The sequence below is a fragment of the Pygoscelis adeliae genome, unplaced genomic scaffold (assembly GCF_000699105.1).
Source record: "Pygoscelis adeliae isolate BGI_AS28 unplaced genomic scaffold, ASM69910v1 Scaffold429, whole genome shotgun sequence".
In the NCBI taxonomy this organism is placed as follows: Eukaryota; Metazoa; Chordata; class Aves; order Sphenisciformes; family Spheniscidae; genus Pygoscelis; species Pygoscelis adeliae.
The window spans coordinates 180,904-202,773 of NW_008825561.1; the positions used below are offsets into that span (position 1 = coordinate 180,904).

The window sequence follows — 21,870 nt, forward strand, 5'->3', positions numbered from 1 at the left end:
ATTTTTTTTACAGCACTGACTTTACAAGAGGATAAACAACTCATTTTTAGGGGCTGCTAACATCTGAAACAAAGAAGTCACTGTTTTATACTCAACATATACTCAACCTTTTAATAACTTTATATATGTATATATGACTTTTCACACAAAAAATGTTAAAATAATTTATATCTAAAAACTACTGTGTAAAGAACGAAGGAGGAAATAAAATGTGGGTTTCCTTAAAAAGGATGGAAGAGGAAGACCTGATTTTAATGAACTCCATTTGCTGTTTCAGCTATTTCTGGAGTTTTAAGAGATTTCCAGGCCATCAACAACAACTTCCCAACACGTCAGGAGGCTCCTGCAAACTCATGGCACGCTGGGCAAGGTCACCTGCTAATAAGCTCATGTGGCCCACAGGCATCTGCTAGCATCAGCCCTGGTGGATTCAGGGTAAGAAAGGTGGAGAGCAAGAAAACATCTCCCCAGATTGCTATTAAAAAACACAGAGTAAAATTCTGGACCACTGGTATCACAATGTCCACTGGCCAGGATTTTACTCCCAAGCCTTACCTCTCCCCGCCCTCCTTCTGCATCACAGATACAGGACGTTTTCTTACAGTGGATTTTTTATTTCCACAGGAAAACTGCCCCAGCAGCAGGGGCGGACCAAACCCCAACAGCCACCTGCATGCACACAGTGAGAATGATTCCCTTTGCCTGCTACAGATGCTACTGTGCTTGTGTTGCTGAGGAATCGCTCTAACGTCTCCATTTACACCTGGATCCTCTCAAACTTTAACCATCTTTAATAATTTTTCTGGCCACGTAAACATGACAGAATCCATGGAGGATCTGAAACCCACCTGGTCAAAAGCTCAAGTGTTGATGGCCTGGATCCACACAGAGTGATCAGGGAAAGGAAAGGTAGTGAAGATGTGGAAAGTACTTTTCCGGAGGTTACATTCCTCTGAAATAGATATTAAAGCAATATTACAAACAAAATCAGCAATGTGATCTGCAACGGTGTGTCCATTTACCTATGAAAGCGAGAGGAGATTATATTAAAGGAAATACTTTAATCTACACAAAGCATTTTCACATGCTCCTAATTACAAAACACACAGTTGCAACACCATAAAGTAATTGTATACTGAATACAGAAATCAATACATCTCTTACTAAAAAGGAGAGAGGAAAAGAAAATTAGCAGGGTAATGCAAGTGTGCACATGGGGAGACTGCTACAAACTCAAAACACTCTATTCCCTAAAAAACCAAAATCCAATATTTTCTGCACAGCTGTGGAAGGCAAGGCTGCAAGCTAGTGTGAAAAAGCCTGACTCACTTGTCACTGCTGCCACGCCAAGACTTTGGGAAACCAGTGTTAGTCTAAGAACTGGCTACTTTTTTATTGGAAAGAAGCAGCAACAACAGAAGCATTTTTCCTTTGTTTCGCTCTTTTTTTGCCAGCCAATTCAAACACCTCTGGCCCCACTTATTCTGTTGTCTTTGGAACCGTATCCTGCCTCTGTTATCTACCCACTGCTCCACCTGGTTGTCCCCTGGCTGGATACAGCCCGCCGTTAATCTGGAGAACTTGAGGCTTCATCTTGAGCAATCCTCGTTACCTCATGAAGCCTCAAGGTCGGGTTCTTAATTTGTACTCATCTGTAATGAAAACAAATTAAACCGGTGGTTTTCTATCCGAGCAACCTGCTGCAGACCTCCCCTGTACAAACATTCCCACGTTGAGGATGGAGATCTTTAAACTGCTTTATCATTCTAACCATCTGAATAGTATTAGTAAAAATAGTGCATCCTATGTGCATCTACCGACCAGCCCGGTCAATCGGCTCCTACAGCACAAAGGTTGAATAGCCAGACATGTGGTTAACCAAGGGCAAAACAGCATCGGCCCAGTGGCAGTTCTGCGTTACAGAAACCACAAGTGTCAGCACCGATGCTCATGTTAGGCTGCTTTTCTGCAGTTGGTTTTCACGTAACGATCAGGATGTTCTGGTACAGTCATTACAAACCCAAGCATAACGCGGCAAAGTCACCTGGGGGCGGGAAGGATGGTGATGGCTTTACATCACAGGCAGTAATAATACCACTCAAGTTCTCTTCAACAGGGAAAAATCTTCACCTACCGATGCCGACTACCTAATTACAGTAGAAACCAGAGTCCCATCTCCTCCATCACGCTGACACAAAACCTGGAGAAATTCCAGCCAAGCTAATGGTGTTCTTGTGGATTTCTAACAGTGAAGCAGAACAGAAATAGATCCCTAAGCAGCTAACTGGTGACCACATAATTTTAATATAATTGCTCCCATCAACACAGCAATAATAGCTATGCCTCCAAAAACACAGCAGAACCTTTTCTAACCCGCAATAACAGAATTCAAACAGACGTCATGAAAATCTCCCTCAGATTGTCCGCAATTTTAAGAGCAAGGGCATTCTGGTATGGTCTAATATTACTAGACTCCTCTATCTTTACAAAAAAAGACTACAGAATATTAACTAACTTACTGTGAAGCTTCTATTAAATCAAAACTATCCTGAACTTACCAGATGAGGCAGTAATTCAGAAAAGCACTTTAGCACAGGCTTAATAACATAGACATGCTTGAATGTTTCGCAATAATGTAACTGTGTGTCTGGATACTTGGTAATGTACAGTTTTGGCTTTTAAAAGTTGGTCTCCCAATTTGCCCCTGTGATTTAGCAACATTCTAGTACACGAGCCATAACAATAATTTCTGCAAGGAAATATAGTAGTACAGCAATTGCATGGTAATTTATGTGAAAACTCTATTGTAATGCCACATCACAACAGGTACCTGCATATCTGCACCGAGTAAATTAAAGTGATACCGATACATTTGATAAATAAAAAATAAATTACAGACTATGGGAAAAATGTCACTGATCACACCAATGACCTAAACTTGTTTTCTAGTTACTGCCAAGGTCTGAAGTAGTATTTAAATATAGTATTTCTGCAAGCCTTCAGAGAATTACAAAATAAACTTCTAACAATCATTTGTAAACAAGTTTAAAATGCACAATTATATTTCAGTAGTTTATTTTGGAGAAATAAAGCAGTGCAAAATAGGCCAACCAAAATTCAGAAGGCAGCCAGGAAAATAAAATTCTTATTTGATGTTCTAACTAGGAAACAGCATACAGACATTTCCATTAGATCCAACACTCAGATTCATGTAAACATACTTAGTTTGAAAGGTCTTGAGTTACTAACCCAGTTTTGACATCATTGCTTCTTCCCCACCACCCAATAAAAAAACCAAAAACCAAAAAAACAAAAAAAACCCAAGCCATTGTAATAAAGGGAGCAAAAGGCAAGTCTACAAACACTCCATCAGCTGGTTACAAGAAAGTACCATACAAAAATATGCACTGGCAAGTTCCTTCCTGAGGGTATCTTTTGTTACACATGTAACATAAAAACACTTTTTATTTTAAACAAGCAAAAACAAACCCCAAACTGTAGATGTCAATTTTATTTCAGTCATGGCTTTACGAAAGGTTTGGTCTATCATGAATACTTTTATAAACCCTTACCTATGTACATCTGACTCACTCACACCACGACCACCCGAGACCTGCGAGCTGCAGACAACGTGGGATCCAGCAGCCTGAAAGCATACAAGGGTTGTGAAGCGTGCCCAGCTCAGAACTGATCTGCAATAGTCGAGGAAGTTGGCTGCATTTATGTGCACCCTGGAATTGACAAGATACCACACTCGTAAGGTCCTTCTAGTCCCTACAGAACTATCTTAAAGTTAGTAATCCCTCTAGAGGTGGAATAATCTTCTCTTGTGTAAATCATCCTCGAAAATCTGATCCTGGCTACAGGAAATTCCCAAGAATGGCATTTTGGGAACAAACCCAATCTCTCCTAAGGAAAAACCATTGTTTACACAAAAGAATTGCCACACAAGGCTCTTCAAAACTTTTTCCCCTCCAGGACTGGAACCATCAGGTAGGGCGGTGACATCTTTTACACAATTTACTCCTCTCTCCATGGTCTACCTGGGCTTTAAGCTCTAGATCCTTTCCTTTTGAGTAGATACCTAACACATGATACTAACCAAACTGGTATTAAATGCTGCAGTGATGGATGCTTTACGAATACCTGCTATAGAAAGACAGAAATTCCCTTATCTGCAAGCTAGGACCTTAACTAAGGAAATTTTCTTAATGCCACCCTTCTTAAACATATTTTAGGGCTTATATGGGGAAGGGAAGGCCACTCTGTCTACCAAAATAGTGTCTCCATTGTCAGCACTGACAGACTTGCGTATTTCCAGTTTAGTGTTCAGAATTGGCAAAAGTTGCAGGAATTCTCAACAGCAGAAGATGCTGCCATGCTAGAAGATGCAATAGAGAGTGAACACTAGGTTCACTGTGTATCTCAAGAAATACAAATTGGCTGTGCTATAGTTTACAAATAGTATAAAGCACTATTGTCAATTACCACACAGCCTCATCTGGCAGCCTGCAACAAAATAACGTGGTCTCTAAGCTAGAGCTGTTGTGTACTTTTACCTAGTACAAAGGTACACAATTCTGCTTATATTTAACTAGCAAAAGAAAAAAAAAACGCACAGCAGCATGGATCTGTGGAAGGTAGCAACTGTGTCACCCCTCAGGATCCACAGATCAGGTGTACTGCTCCAAGGAAAACGCGCGGCTCTGATTGCCAGCCTTTTTGCGGAGCTGTCCCAGAGTCCTCACAAGTGCAATGGAGGGAGAATTAAATTCTCTGCTAAAAGATGAGCTACTTCCATTAACTATTCTAGGATTTCACCACTAGCAGACGATTGAAAGGATGACATTTAATCTACTAAACCACTCAACCTAGCTATCGGCACCCTGTCTGGATCAAACGTGTCGCTGCTGGCAAGCGTGGTTAGAAGCTGCTTTTGACTGAAGCAACGAGGCCCGGGGGAAGAACTGCAAAGCTGGAACTGGGGTGGTCACCTCGGTTCTGCACCCTGAACAACCACTCTCCTCTGTCCCACTCAAAGTGCCGCAGCTCACAGCAAGCTACCTGTCAACGTCTTGACTGGTCAATGTTTCAAGAGATTTGGTTTAGTGATACTGAAGTTGTCTTAGCTTTCTTTTGCAATGGCCTACCCGGAAAAAGGGAACAGGGAATATTTTAGGCAAAAATCTCTAGCACTGTTACATTCATACACTCCATTTCAACATTATTATCTTCTTGATACCATGAGGTCCGATTTTAAAATGCTGGTCACCAGTGATTACAAAAACAATAGAAATGACAGAGCAACCCTCCCACAATGAAAGGACTAGTGTTAAAACCCACGTGTGTGTAAACTCACTACAGATTTGCAACTGGAATCTGATGAAATGGATCTGAATCACTTTCTCGCCCTCCCCCTTTCAGTCCATTTCATCAGCAAATCAGGTTAAATCAAATGAAAGGTTTTTTTATTTTGCTTTTTTGTGTTGTGTTTTGTGTTGTTTTTTTTTCATTTTTCATAATTGTATTGTTACAGCCTGATCTGGTTCTGGGACCACAATTTGTATCCCTGTGGCTTTTTCTCAGTCCATGGCATTGGCAAGTTATTGAGAAGAAGCTTTTGTTGCCAACGTAGCGACGCAGTGCTGCTGGAAGCTGGGGGACACTGCCGAGTTGCAGCCTAGTCTCTGGTGTTGCAGTTTTACTGAGCTGTTGGTCTCGCTTTCCACAATCCAGGAGGAGTCTTTTCCCATGACGCTGAGACAGCCTGTGCTAGCGCAGCATATCCGCTCGTCCATGATCCCGCTGGTCTGCTCTGCCAGGAGCTTGCTCCGGTTTAACTGGGTCACCTCAGGTGCCTGACCCTGCAGGACAGCAGCTATGTGGTTCAAGAGATCTGTGAAAAATTCGGAAACACCCTCATAACCTAAAAATGAAGGGGAGAAAAAAAGGCAAATAAGTAATTTCCATAAGTTCTTTGAAAGCCACCTTCTACCAGTATATTTCTTGGGCTGTCCTTGCCCTCCAAGTGATAATGAAAAGGCTTCTTTTCCATGACGTCATTTTGAGTGACTGCACAAGCAGGTCAGCATAGGGAGGAACAGAGACCCTTGCTACAAAAATACTTTTGTTCAGTGAGAAAAACTGTCAACTTTCAGATTTTCTGTTTCTTTTTCCTCCCAAGTATATATGTGTATATATACTTTTAGGTATATTCTATCATTTGTTGTCAAGTCCAGGTTTTTCCATAAGTTACAAACTCTGTGGTATAACATTGATCTTTTCCATCCTGCTTCCAGGTTTACTACGGAAAGTAGCCCTACTGCAGCCTCCTTGAGGGTCTGGACCCTCTCTAGAATTTGCCCAGCAATACTCCCAGGGAAACCTCAGAGGACAGCGGGGCTGGCTTTATACCCTACAGAAAAGGCAGTTTCCCACCGTGTAAGAAGCAATGTGATGCTCGTCTACTCTATCCCAACTTGGCACTTAAAACATGTTCCCTGCTATGAGCAACGTCTAAAAAAAAAAACACTTGAGGGACAGTAAACATATATCAATGATACAGTATTTGGTAGAAACATCAATCTTTTATTTCAGTACTGAAACCACCTTTCTCCATGTTCTGTTAAGCAGTTCCAGACAATTTACAATGCAGAGTTTAACAACAAGTTTCCTGGTTAAAACAGTTGCTCAAATACCAGGAGACATGACATTTTTGGTGACACGAAGGGTGGCAGTAGGCGTACAGAGCTTCTGGCTCTATTTTAAACACTTTGATACAGGCACAGTTTTGTCATTGCATTCATTTTAAAATTGAACCAGACATGCAACATATTGGTACAATGTCTTGAAATGCATCTTAACTGCTACTGCATTACCTAAAATTTGACTTAGTATTTAGAGGTGACATATGACATTCAGTGTATTTAATGGGCTAGGCTGACTGTTTTTAAATGTCTATAAAAGTATTCTGAAGGTGACCTGGTATTAATACAGGAGACTGAAGCAATAAATAACAGTTTAAAAGTCCCATGTGAATAGCACACATTCACACAGCAGCACATGAGCTGAACCAGAGACCACAAAGTAAATGCACATTTTAAAACACTTTTAGTGGTGTGATCACAGGGCAGAAGAGTCCCTCAGATCCATAAATAATTAAATTTTAATCTCCATTCGCCTGTACAGATAACTTCCTTAGGCAATAAAAACCCAACTTCCTGAAAAACACAAGGTAAGAGGATAATTTCACCTTAAGATAAATGTGGTGATTTTATGGTGTATTTATAACCCATACGTTAACCAATTAACTCTTTTTTAGGCTGCTACATTGCTTTGGATTTTATTGCACTTCGTCACAATTCTCCTAGATACTTAACAGGTCACACAAAACACTAGCCATGTGAGACAAGAGCTCCCAGTTTTTCTTTCTCAAAGGCCTTTAAAGAGATTCACCAAACAAATCGGCCAATTCAAAATGTCAAGTTTCCCAGTGCCCCACACGATAATCCATTGGTTGGCAGGGGGCAACTAGGACTCTTAGGGCCGGTCATGGGAGCCAGAACAAGATCTCCACCTCTTTCACTGAGGTGCTTGTTACGCTTTCTTGCTTATGTAAAAGCCATGGGATTAGCCTTCAAATCTACTCAGAGTGCTTCAGACACCCCGGGAATAAGCCATCTCCATAGTAACAGCTTTAATATTCAGAAAGGAGATCCGCAGTACCCTAGAGTGTTTCGTGTCTGCTCACTGAAAACAAGCCAGCCTTGTTTGAGGGCACCTGGCAAACTCACAAAGAAGTTGCTTTAAATATTTAATGGGAATAAGATGGCCAGTTATTTAGTCCTGAAATCAGCAGATGTCACAGTGTAAGGACGCTGTACATATCAGGCAGGCTTCCTCTGTGCAAGCCCTCTGCACACTGGGTGGAAAGGCCGAAGTAATTCTGCCTGGTCACTCAGAAGAAACTTCACACACTTCTAAAAAAGAAATACAAAGAAGGAAGGAGGAGAACCAGGGTGTCTCAACTCTTGAGCCGCAGGATGCCTGGGGAAGGCTGCAAACTCTGTGGATATTGCCTCGCTCTGTTCACTGGCTGCTGCTGCAGGCCTCTCAAAAAAGGCAATTGTGGGACATCACTGTGCTGTGATGATAACAAAATCGAGAAGGGCAGACTAAATTACACCTTCAGAAACTACTGACAATGAATTTGGGGTTCATGTCACACAAGGAATCAGTGGGAGGATATGTTTTGCATGCCTCAAAGCACAAGTTGCATGAATCGTGCTCCAGCAGGTACTATCCTAGCACTGCCCACTGAAACCATTTTGGAAATGCCTGTCTACAAGAGGCCTGAATTTTGCTATGTTGAAAACAGTCTCCAGAGTCCTCTGGCTGAGCACGGATAGGAAAGATGTCCACCCAGCAATGCATCTGAAAACATGTACCTGTCCCCTGAGCTTTGTGGAATCAAGAAATGCCTGCAAGCATTTTTAAGCTAGCATTAGAGATGCTACCTGCCTGATTTTTAGGAGATTCTCCCTGATCTGGCACACTCCCTGCTTTTCTGCATCTTCCCTTGGGCAGAGAGAAATGGACAGCCCATGTCATGCATTTGCGGCAGCTTATTTACACACAGTGGACGTCCAGATCTGATGCTTCCAGCTGCCACATATATGCACACAGAACCAGCAGTTCACTTGTACTGGTGACAGGCTGCAAAACGTGCACACAAGCTACTGCTTGGGCTGGATGAGCTCAGCCAGGGCCACCCAACAGCAGGCTATGAGGAGCCTTTTCTCCCAGTTACCTGAGGTCATACAAACATAAAACCCACATGCTACGTGACTGTGCCTACAGTTAAATATCTCATTGGTAACCACAGCTAAATATAGTCCCAGTGGTTTCCCATAGAACAGGAGACACAATAGGCCTTTTAGACATTTATCTTTAAAATCTTTTCAGAGTGTTGCTGGTGCTAATGGAGCAGATAACAGACGATATCCTCCTATGAGTACATCTGCTCTCAATTCTGACGTTAAACTAATCTCAAGATGACATGCATGGAGTGGCAGGTTCAAATGAGCTTCAAGCCTGGTAAACACAAAAGACCGCACACAAGGAAGCCAAGCCTCTGGGCAGTTGGACAAGGCTTTGGTTAGGCCTGGCCCAAAGCTGTAGCTTGAGCTCCATGAAAGAGGCTGTGAATGCCCCCTAAAGGGCACCTCTTCCTCTCCCTTCCCCAAAGCAGTGGTGCAGAGACAATGTAGCAGGTCCCCGAAGCGTCTAACTTGGCTCCAGCTTGGCTCTACTGCAACCCTTGCAGGACAGGATGACTTGAGGAAGAGCAGCAAGGGAAAGCCCCTTCGTGGGACTGCACTAAGCCAGGAACAGTGAGGTCCCACTGCTGATACAGCCCATCAGTGACTCTTTTGAGTAGGGCTGAATTTGACCTTCTCATTAGCAAGGTGCCGGCTCCATCGATGAAGCCAGCCCTTGAAGCCGCTCAGCCTTTAATCATATTTGCCCTTGGAGGGAAAAGCAGCTGTCTGGGTTGAACATGCTTTTGGGCAAGAGAGTATTCTGTGCTGAGATGTAACTATTCTTCTGTTGTATTTTACCCCTTTGCTTCTTCTCCGACCTCAGCAGCCCTTGAGAGCAGCTCATGTCTCTCAGTTCTGCTACCTTTTACAAATTTGAAGGCAGTTTTGTCTACCCCCAGCCTTCTCTCTTCCATACGTCTGGTCCCTGCTGCTATCCTTCTCCAACTGGTCTTCAACCTATCCCATGGTGATAAAGCCAATAGCTACCTTCACTACCCACATGTTCACCACCAAAAAAATCCTGTGTGAGACACAATGTAGACCTGTGCACAAGAAGCTTCCCCGTGCTCTCAAGCCTCTTTCAAGGACTATAACACTCCGTTAATTCAATGTCTCTTCAAAGACCAATTACTGTGCAGATTGAAACACAGGACTTGGGCTGAATATCAAAAACTATTGCCTTAGGGTAGAAGTACAGCAGAGCACAAGGCTTAAGGCAGTTCTGCAAACTTCTGCCACAACAAGAAGATGTTACTCCTCTTTAAATACTTAAATTTGCCACTAGTTGTTCCCCAATCTGGACTTTTCAACATTTCAAGGAAAGGGGAATTTCAGTCTGTGCAAAGTACCAAAACAATACTTGAAAAAACAAAAACCCCAAAACACCAAACCAAAATGCAGGATGCAGGATTCCAAAAGAATGTCCTGCATCACTGACTTCAAGACCCATTGTCTGAAATATAATCCCATTCTTAAAACTCACTTGGCTCCATCTGACACCCAGTTTAGGTTGTTTCACTGCTCTTGGCAGAAGACTGTTTTCATAGGTCTGCAAATTGCATCAACACCATATGGTAGAACCAAGCTGCAAAGTGACCTGAGAATAGCAGGGCTGAAGTTTTAAAAGAAAGCCAGTCACTGTGGAGATAGACAGGCAAGGCACTACAGGGCAGTAGTGGGATTGAGGACCTGGACTGAAAGATTAAGAAGACTTGGGGCTCAGGGCAAGATCTCTAGACTTAAAGCTACCTCAGCCATATTGAAACTCAAAGTCGTCAATGACAGGTTAAACACACTGTAACAGCCTGTGTATGTCTCCGGAAACAAACATCACTATTCAGGTAATGCGAGGAGGTTCTCAAAGAGAAAAACCCCATGCAAAACAGCATCAAATGAGATGATGTATTCTTTTTCTGTGCTAGGCTACTGAATTTAGCACAAGCGACAGACCATTATTGCCTCCCATTATACACACTTAGAACTCCTTTTAACAGTTCCAGTGGTCAAGGAGCTTGTTTAGTTGTTCCCAAGACATTGGAAGCATTGCGCTAAAAAAAGTGGAAGACAAATTTACATGTTTTCACATGCTCTCGTCTATTATTTTACTCCAGGATCCACTTATGAGAACCTGCAAGGATATTTAACCCTTTACAGTAACTTCTGTGCACCTACAATTTTATCATCTTCTTCAGATTCCTGGTGTTGTTGCTTTTCTGCACAAAATGTCTTTTCATGGGGAATCAATTTGTACAGGAAGAGATTTTCAAGGGAACAGTTTGCTGCTTCCACCCCCTCAACACTTTTAGTGGCACAGAGTCTGGGAAAAAAGAAATCTTAAAAGGCTTTCCTAAAATAGAATTTATTATTCTTCTTTTCATCTTCGGAATGAGGGACAGGCCCAGAAATGCCAGGTCCCAGCACACAGTCCCATGCTTCAGTTCCTGGGCATCCCTTTGCAGGGAAGGGCATGACAGCCATGTTACAGCTGGCCACTAAAATTTGACTGTATCTCCTAAGAGCTAGTATTTCAGTAGCACATTCCATATCTAGATTAGGGTTCTGCCCTTCCCAGATTAAACAGTATCTGATCTCAGAACAGTTTGGCTGCTGCTCTCCTGTCCCCTTCCTGGGATGCAATGATGTGAGACACCAGCAGTAAAACTTCACACTAAGCAGGCACTGCACGGTTTCCACAGAGCATGAGTGGAAAGGCCTTTCTCACCTGGGAATGCATTTATATCAATGACTGCATGCTGCCCAGTCTGATTGTTAATGATGATATCAATTCCAAAGAGGGAAACTCCCAGAGCTTGCCGCAGCGCCTTAGAGATTTCCCGGATGACGTCGTCGTTTGGCCGCTCAAATACTCCTTCGATTTTATCCAGCTATAGTGGAAAAAGACACATTACTAAGGGACTCTGAAACAGTCTTTTTAGTGGAAAGATTAATTTTCAGAGGTTTCCAGGTGCATATCCACCAAATCTAATTGCAGAGAACCGGTGGCATGAAACAGAGAAAGACACCAAAGAGAAACTGCTTTCATAATTCAGAATCCTACCTATATTGGAAGTTCATCTGCTCTAAAGCACCTAGTTCTTCCTCTTCATACTGGTGCAGCTCCTCAAGAGACATAGCAGTATAGGAATGAATGGAGAATCAGACTCACTATTTTAAGTACTAGATCTACACCTTAAAAACCAAATACAGCTGGTGTGTTAAACCCTGTGCTGCAAATATTCTGGATATCATTCTGCTATTTCCATGCAGATTAAGGCCTACGTTAAGGACTGATAAGACAGACTCCTGCTGTTAGTTTCATTTGAGCCATACAACACAACTCAGCTGGTATCTTCAGGGCACAGGCTAATTCAAAGGGGATATCTTTTATGTGGGTTTTCATGTGTAAGTTATTCTACAAACATTTATTAGGATGAATAACTCTGCTTATTTATGACTGGAAGATGCAATTTTTCTCAGTTTTTAAACAACAGGTCATGCAGCAGAAGTATGCTGTTATGCCTACAGAAGCGTGTATGGAACATGTACGTGTATGAGAGAGATGGCAGGTAAACCGCAGGAGCATATACTCTCTCTAAGTTTGAAAGTAAATTTAGCCATGAAGGGATTTATGACTAGCATAATTACAGTTTTAATTTTTAGCATGCCCATCAGTGTTGCACACAAAATTTAATCATTGCCAACTAAGAAACTACTCCCCAGTAGAGTTTGTGAAACAGAAAGGAATCTGGAGACTCAGAGATTGAAAGGACCCAGTCCTGTAAAGTGACTTTCTCAACAGTCGAGTGCCCGAGAACTTGTTAGGATTCATACACGCAAAGCTTATTAAAAGGACTGGTAATGCAAGCATGAAACTGTGCAGTGTGCTGGCACTGCTGGACTTGGAAGACACCCAGAAATGGTCCCGTGGTCACAGCTCAGGCGTGCTTGCACCGCAAACAGGTACTGGCCCTCTGTGGCCCTGCCCAACGCAATTTCTCTGCTTGAATTTTCACCGTTTGTCCTTCCTCACAGAACTGAGTCCTAGAAGGATGATTTATGCTTATTAAGCTCTCTGGACAGGAAAAGGCCAGGTATTTGCATTCAGAACCTCCTTCTTCCCTTTGCCTAGATTAGCTCTGGGGAGTTTAGGACTGGCAAGCAGCACAGGCCTGCTGCATCAGTGTTTCCTCACCGGATCTCGGTAAGGAAAACCAGAGGGACACACAGTCATGCTGGTTCGTTGTACCAAACAGACCTCAGCCTGCAACACAGAAGCAGACAACTTGTGAAGGAGAGTCACTAGTTACTAACGCTTTGATAAGAAAGGACTAGATAGTTTTCCAGCCGTGCTAGAGGAAAAAAGACCAAGTGTACTTACTGCTGTTAAAACAGATGAGGATTCTGGCTTTGAAACGTTGTGGCTGTTGAAAAATATTGATTCTCTGTCTGGAATTAAAAGAAGGTTGTAAACAACTTTATACCAGATTTTAATTTCCAAAGGATTAGTACAAGGAACAGTAGATGGCACTGCAGCCCCGGCAATCTAAGTCCTCATCACTACTGGGCAGTCCCCTGCCACCCACCCCACTCACAGGGCCTCTCCTGCCTGGCACTTAGCTGCCTGCACAGGCAGGGACCCATGGCCAGGTCACCCACGGTTTTCGGACCTTGGACCACTAATTCATAGAACTGCACGGGGTTAATAAAAACCAGTTTCCTTTCCTTCACCAGCGCCAATTAACTAAGTTCAGTAAGATAATAAAGTTAATTTCTACTAATTTGCTATACTCAAAGTGACAGTTCCAATGGGAAGGCATGTGATAGAAGGGAGAAGCTGCATTCACTGTAGGCAGTAGATCGACAGCACCCAGAGTACACTGAGATCCCTGTGAACCTGGGGAGGGTGCTGTCACCATGGAGGAAAGCAGTAAATTTCATGGTCAGGACCTGCCCTCCCTTTGGAGGCACCACAGGAATGCAGGAGACACCCTGAGGTGACAGAAGCCACTAACATACCACAGTGGAAACCATAGGGAGGATTGTACCAGCACCTCCCGCCCCTCTCCCTCTGTGCTGGAGGTTTTACTGGCGAGGAGAAATCCACCACAAGCAGACTGATGGCATCGTACAGACAACCCGCATGGGAAGACCTGGACCAAAGTCTCAGCACACAGGTGGCACCAGCAATAGAGTATTTCTGCTATGCTGGTCTCTCTGAGCGGACATTTAGGAGCAGCCACAGGGCCACATATGATAAAGATGGGGGAGCTGTGAAAAGCAAACCCAAATCCACTCTGCAATCTGACACTACCATATACTCTTCTTGCCTTTCCTGCCATTTAGAAAGGCCCTGTACTTTCAGACAATCAGCTCCTGGAGTGCCTCACAGCCACCAGATCTGCTTAGTCATTGGATCTGCCTAGTCAGGTGCCTGTAGCATGGCCCACTTAAAATCTCCTGGTGAGGGTAAGAAAGCCAGGCACTTATCCTAATCTGCCCACAAAATTTATTTTTATGTGGGCTTCCAGACAACTTTCAAGTCTTACGCTCACGGATGAGACATTAGCTAAGGCATTTTTAGAAAGATGCCTTAAAACATTCTCTTCCAGCAAAAGTACAGACCACCTGTCCTAATAGTTTATACGAACACAGATTCTGGCCTGCTTAATTTGATCAGGACATAGAGCAGGCATACATACCTACAGACAATCCCTTTACTGGGATCCGACTAGACATATACTAACAAAACACATATTTGTGTGCAGAATGCAATGGTGAGCACACACGGACACACTAAGATCAGCAGAAACCACTAAAAAGAGTGACAAGAAACTGGCACTTGTTCATTCACCTCCTTCAGTTTGATACCTTTTCCCCTCTCATCCCCACCTCCTGGATTTGTCCAGTTGCAGGCAGATCGTGCTCCCATCCATGCCCTGCTAATTTCTTCTTGCTTCTGAAGGCCCACAGAATGCAGTTCTTGGGAAACCAGCTTTTTTTTCATAAAGGAAATTTTAGTAATCTTTAATGAAAACCCTTGAAGTGCTGCTTTCTAGTGACGTATAAGGGGATCACTGTCCTCACTGACAAATCCATTCCTCCTTCCCACCAACACAGCTGGTATCTACAAGCCAAAGGACACTTCCCACCAAGGTTTATAACACTAGGCCTCACATGAACAGAGAGGCTCGTTTAGGGGAGAACACAAGCAATCTTTAGTCAAGGTAAAAATAGGGAGAGGAAGTTCTGAAACGATGGAATTCAGGAAATTCTCTCCAAAGCACATTTATAAACAAACTCCGGAACAAATGACACATGAATTTACTGTGAAATTAGAGAATTTCTCTCCCTCTCTCCCTTTCCGTATGACATAAAACACTGTTACTAACAGGTAAGACTCAGGTTACCATTGCATAAATATTTACTATACGAATGTCATTCGTATGCATTTCAGAGCAGATGAGTTATCTCCCTTCCTATTGAAATAATACAGAAGAGGAAACATGGTACGTGAACCAGCTGCCTCCACTTCAGCAGCCTTTTCAAAGATATTTTTCTTTTGAGCTGTTTGCTGCCAAGGCTCTGAGAACTGACATTTCCTTTTAAATTGGCACAACGTACCTGAGATTCCCGCAGAGAAGTTCTTTAAAGATGGTCTTTTCACCACCGTGTAGGATTCCCCAACCACAAAGACTTTATACAGCACAGCATTGTGATTGATGAAGCTCTGAATGACGCAAGGGGGGCGGACAGCTTTCAGGCCCTCCTGGTTGAAGATGATCGCCATCTGGAAACACACACACACAGAGTTGTGCACAGATCTTTCAATAATTTCATGCTTATGCACCACCTGGCTAGCAGTGAGGGGGAACGTCTACTGGTGGATATATATTGACCACGTATTAATTCCTTCTCAGCAGCTAGTCCTATTTCATTACGTTTCATTTCACTGACACACAACTCTCCAAACACTACTGGCAGTGCAGCTTTCATTTTCAGTCAACATTTTCTTCTCAGCTCTTTGCAATTTCATTTGCTGCTTTTAGTTGGGAAGCTACTGCAACTGCAGGTACAACAAAAGGGTAAAACATTTGACCAACACAGATGACAAAGTTTGTATTGAATACAAACACGTATCATGGGAACAACAAGAGGAACAGCTCTAGGTACTAACTATAGGAGTTCTTCCCCACAGCTCTATTTCCCGCAGTTTGGTTCAGTCCAGTTGCAATGGCCTAAGCACCAGGGTTTCACCCATATCATCACCCATAGCATCAGTTCTTTCAGACTCTAGTAGTTCTTACTGCTAGCAAATACCGGCCTAATGATTTTCTTGGCTTGGTTTCACCCCATTACTCCAAATGGATAGTCCTCTTGAAGGGACCGGAACAAATATGCCAAAAAGGAAGGCATTTATAGGGCCTGAATGATGAACAACAGCTGCCTCAAAGAGCACAGAAGCAATGCTGGTAGGTGCATAGAAGTACTTTGACGAGCCAGCATATCTTCAGCACATGCTACACTGCTCTTTCCACCAATCCCTCCATTACCATGCTTACATGCATATATAATTATCATCACTGCAGTGCCCCATTTTGCAGCTTTGTTGCTGGAGTATAGCTGCTGCCATGGCTCCTATGCAGAACTGGCAGCAAGCACGATTCTGGCACATGCTGATGAAATTACTTTATACCAGTGTGCCCCTACACAGCAGTAAGGATAAACTTAGGTTTGCTCTCCATCCTAAAAGCCCTGAAAAATCTATGCTCTAGTTATCTGAATATTGACCTCTCTTCATTACTCCAGTGATGCTGGGCCTTGTTATCCACGGTGGCAGAAGGGCATGTTGATAGTCAGGTCAATACGAGTAAGGACTGTTCAAGGCCAGAGAATCTGACATACGTTTTATCTTCCTTTCCTCTGGGCAAAACTCCCTCCCACAGGTAGGGATGCTTTGGTTAGAGCACCTTTCCCCTCTGAAGAGCCTTGAAGACAACAGCTAACCATCCATGTCTTGAGCCTGCCACCTACCTCAGTCAGTGCAGGATGCATAACACTTGCCAGAAAAGTTCCTAAACTCTGAACCACAAGTTTTTTCTTATGCTTGTTAATATTTTCTCACTGGCTTCCTTGGGCCTAGTGTTTTACTCAGGATGTAAGACAGTCCAGAGATGCTAAGAGAATTCCTGTGGGTCCCACAGTGACTCCACAGTGATATACAGAATAAAATTGGAGCTTCCTGCCTCAACATGGCACAGATGAGTTATACTGCTTGCTCTCTCTCTCCATATGCTTCCTGTCAGTTTTTGTGCTTTCTGAGATTAGCTGTATCTTAGTGAAGTCAGGGTCACTGGAAGGATTTTACAAAGAAACTTTACCACTTTGTGCTCTCTCTCATATATTATGTATGATCAGCTGCTCATTTGATGTACACTGTACTTTCAGACTGAATTCCTGCTAACATCTTAGTTTGTTCTTGTAATAAAAATAGTAAATATAATAGCTTTTGTTGTTCAAAAACATTAACCATGGTAAATGATGTAGTGATTACATATTCATAGTTAAAAGTCTGAGCACATTTTTATCCTTTTTCCTCCTTATCTGGTAGACCACATTAGATCACATAATCGTCTGCACGCACGCACAATGACTCAATAGATTAAACATTTTCTGAATTCAAGTCAATGCGTGCATTCAATACCTACTTGCAGCTGATATTCTTACTCTGTCTCTATTATACCAGCTGCTATCTATCCGACAGCACAGACTGAATTTGTGAGTGGTAATAACCTGTGCAAGAAACCTACTCTAACCAGCAGAATCGTCCATCAAGATGACTCACAGCAACAACAACATCATACCTCATTTGTCTCTCACTGGTGGCAAGAAACACTGCTCTCTTCCTCCTCCTGTGTAGACTGTTGGCTTTATAATACCTACAACATCATACATGGCAAAAACTATGCTGTTCCTATCCTTCAAGTGTTCTCTGCAAATATTAGTTAATTAATCCCCACAAACCACTCTTTCGTAAGATGAGCAGGTACTTAGCATCCCATTTTAGAAGTGTGGAAACCCAGAGAGTTTATCTTCTTGGCTCAGAAATGACCCAGGCTACTGGAAACCATGTGAAACCTCTCTTCTGCAAAGCTCTGTGCCGACAGCCCCATGGACTAGCACACAACCCATATAACTCCCATGGTGTTGTGTTATGATGGTTCACTGCGATGTCTCATGGTTTTTAGCATGCATGAATACAGCTCCAAGAATTCGCTTGCAGGGTGCACAAGCTCTTTGTCATCTAGCACAGACCTGCTGTGTCTGGCAGTAACATGGGAACAATACTTTATATGATAATTTCCAAATAGCCTTCCTCATTATAAATGCAGAGCTCTTTTGAAGGCAGAACAAAACATTTGGCACCAAGAATTTTTACTGACAATGTCCTTAAGGAATTCAGTCTCAATAAACACAGTTATTCTCCGCCTTTTCATTCCTGTCTGCTCAACATCTAGAAGAAGTCATTCTGGACACATTTCTTCAGGTTACAGGTCTCAGTGATGTCTCAAGGCAGCTTTACCAAAGATCAGTTATATTCCGTCCTGCTGGCAGCCAGGAAGGACAACCTTCAGGCATCATCTCTGTTCAAGTCTAACAAATGGTGCTGGCAAAGTGAGGTTCAAGTGCTGAGCTGGCCGACGTGACTTCTAGTGCAGAGGCCATGTGGAACTGTGGGACACCACAAGAACACTAACAGCACCTTGGCTTAACTAGCTCGTGTTTTCACAGCAAAATGTGGAGTCTGCCAGCCTTGGCTGGCACCAAACCCAAATTCAAGCCTGCATGTTCAGCTGTGCCTGTTAGCCAGTACTTGAACTTTCTGAATACTCATCTGGTGAAGAAAAGCAGGTTTCTGGCCAGGCTGGGTTCTAGTTCCAGTGTCAGCTCTGCAAGGGGAGTATCTCTACAGAAAATGAAGCAATTTACCAAAAGCCAAAGAAGGAGTCATTAATAAAACAGGCAACAATTTCTTGCTTCTAGACCTATGCTCCATTTTTTCGACAGACTGTACTGTAAGCACAGTATTTATTCTATGCTTCCCTTGCCATTATTGACCATAAAATAGCAATTACAAGACAGTTTCTCCCTGATCATAAATACATTTTTGGATCACTCCTGAGAACACAGCAACTCCAAAAGTGACTACTACTCCTAACTATGTAAAGTACCACGCAAGACTTCAGGCTTTTTTCCAGGGGTCCTCCTAGGCTCTAGTCATAAGTTCCTGTGATAAACTGCAGCCTACAACTGTATCTTAGTCTAAGTTTTGCTCAGAAAATGGAATTCTGGCAGGAGGCTAAGGTATGTCTGCACTGTATGAAAGGACAGCAAAGAAAGATTCACCAGGGAAACAAAGTCCAAGCCTGACTGGACAAGCACTGAAAGGTTCATGCATTTCAGGTTGCAGCTGCAGAAGAACCCTCTACAGAAGAATCAGCAGGGAAGCTGGAGTCTTAAATTAATTCACAACCCAGTCCCCAAGTGTTCTCGGGAATGACAGCAAAAATTTGCAGCGGCTGCTCCGGCAAACTAACAGGACTGTCTGTCATGCTTGTAAAATGACCCAAGCTAAGGCCTGCATGAAAAATTTAGCTGCATTTTTAAAAGGAAGTGCTGATCATTCAAGATTTCAGCTGTAGGCATTCTGCTCATCTAGATCTACATTTTACTTCAGGGCCTTCAGCTCTCAGACACGCTGCAGCAACATACTGCATGTTTCAGGAGCAGCTGGGAAACCGACGACCACGTTGTTAACAAAGGAAGCCAGGCATTATGAGAGCCAGCAGTGAGGGCTGGATTCTTAAAACTGAGCTGTGGTAAGCAGGAAGCACAAATGGAAAAGAATTAAAACAGGACTCAACTCTCCTGAATTCAGAGGAAGCTAGTCTCATAGGGAATGCACTCCTTCCAGGAATACACAACCATTTTAACTGCAATTGCCTTACGGGAAGGAGGGAAAGCAGATGGTTCTACCAGCCCTGTTCTTCCCGCAGCTCCAGCCGTGTTACTACAACTGAACATGCCTAGAAACCATCTCTATTTGCTATTCCCTTCCCCTCAAGGTCAGGAACCAGCTGGCCTTCACTCATACTTCTGCTTCATCTGCAGCACAAAACCATTTCTCACCTGTACCACATACATGTTGGAAGAGAAACATGGTGGGGTGGAAACATCACTTAGTGTGACCTCCCACCAAAGGAGAGGCTGAAAGAGATCCCTTGCAGAGCTGACTGGAGACTACAAACTGCTGGAAGCAACTAGATGATAGAAGCTGGAAACTGCTAGAAAGAACTGTGAAGAGGTTAAAGTCACATTTAACTTCATTTCAGATAAATCTGAAAAAAATAATGGTGTAACTAAACACAAGGGAGAGGTGGGGGAAGGGAAGTCATTTGGGCATAGCCCTCATTCTGCCTACTACAGGGTCAGAAAGCACCAGCGAAACCACCATGGGGGGACTGGAAGCAGGGGGATAACACTGCAAAAGTTTTTTAACTCACCTCGTGAGAGTTGGTTCCATGGGCCACTCTGGTTTTACAAACTGGGTAAATAAAAAAGAAAAAACAACGCACCACTGAAACAGTACACACAAAAAAAATAAATCCGTTCCCACCCACACATGCAAACACTGGAGTTCACCAGACCAAGGCATTGACTGTACCAGATGCTAGTGACAGTCTCTGCTTGAACAGTGTCCTCAATCACTGCAAAGCTTGGCTTCCTCTCAGCCCTACTCTCTCAACTCCTCCCTGTAACTAAGGTGTAAGCAGAGGTCATTATTAGGACTGGTCAAAGGTGCAAAGCATCAGCTAAAAGTTAGTACTAATACTGGTATTGCCATCCTGCCTACTCAGCGGCCATCTTCACAAGTATGTGATTTTGCCTCAGGCTGAAGCTACTTTGCAGGTAACACAAAACACCACTGTTCTGAAAACAAGGGAGCTGGGACACAGTGGAAACCAACTTCTTTTCCTACCTCCCTGTTTCTAGGGCATAGCAGGAAACGAAATGGGCTGAACCAAACCAAGACACAACATATTTTTCACAGGCAGCCACAGAGGGGGACAAAAAGGTAAAAAGAGCCCAGCAGTTCTTTCTCCTTCATATTCCTTATCTGGATATCCAGGTTCTCACCTCCATCCTAAAACCAGAAAGAGGAAAGAAACAACATGCTCCTGCTATTATGAAACCAGAGAAGAGCTGAAGACCCTGGGACCTGCGCGATGACTAGAGCTGATGTTATTTGTATGTTAAGCAGAGGGGATGAAAACTTGCAAGTAGTGAGGGGGTAGATAGGACAAGACTTCTTTGGGGGTTGTTGGAAGAGTCAAATTGCCAGGCAAGAGGACAGGCAGCTATGAAAGGCAGATGACCTGCACTAGAGTCCAAAATAAGTTGGTAACTTGAAATTTTGGAAGGTGGTATATGATGTCTCACAGACACATGTTCCGGAGAGCAGGAGCGTTTTTTACCAAAAAAAAAGGAGAAAGAGAGAGAGAGGAGATAGAAAAAGCACTCCCACAATACCATGTTATATTGATTTTCAATGTTATTTTTTTAATTTCATCATCATGTAGAGGGGTTGATTCGGGCCTTCTGAATATATGGGCTATGCTGCTGACTAGTGAGCACTAGCCAGCCTGTATTGAGAAGACAATGTGCATGGATGAGGAAGGGGGGTCAAAGCCATTCAGTGGGCTTTAAATTACTGCTTCAAAATCTAGCTTCAGGAGACCTGCCTCATTTGGGAGAGCGATGGCAGGGAGGGCAAAACATGCTTTTACCACATGACTTTACCTCTGAACCTTACAAATGAGGCAAGCACCAAGGGAACAAACACCGACTAACCAATTCGGCTCACTTTATACTGCAAGGAATCAAATAAAGGAACGAATTAAAGCACAAGCCCCCCAGCGAAACTTGCTACAAAGCACAAACAGTTCATAGCAGCTGTTTGAGGCTGTGGGCCCTTGGAGCCTGCTATCTG

General features: G+C 43.2%; 1 protein-coding gene across 1 annotated transcript in view; it reads right to left on the minus strand.

Moving 5' to 3' along the window:
* Positions 1–5,496: 5,496 nt before the first annotated feature.
* ITPK1 (inositol-tetrakisphosphate 1-kinase) overlaps positions 5,497–21,870 on the minus strand; it is a 126,305-nt gene continuing 109,931 nt past the window's right edge. The window contains exons 6-10 of the mRNA XM_009332382.1: positions 20,384–20,424; positions 15,444–15,609; positions 13,201–13,268; positions 11,545–11,707; positions 5,497–5,926 (exon numbers count right to left, since the gene is read on the minus strand). Of these exons, the coding sequence (XP_009330657.1) occupies positions 5,604–5,926; positions 11,545–11,707; positions 13,201–13,268; positions 15,444–15,609; positions 20,384–20,424 (761 nt within the window). The 3' untranslated portion in view covers positions 5,497–5,603. The remainder of the gene's footprint in view (positions 5,927–11,544; positions 11,708–13,200; positions 13,269–15,443; positions 15,610–20,383; positions 20,425–21,870) is intronic.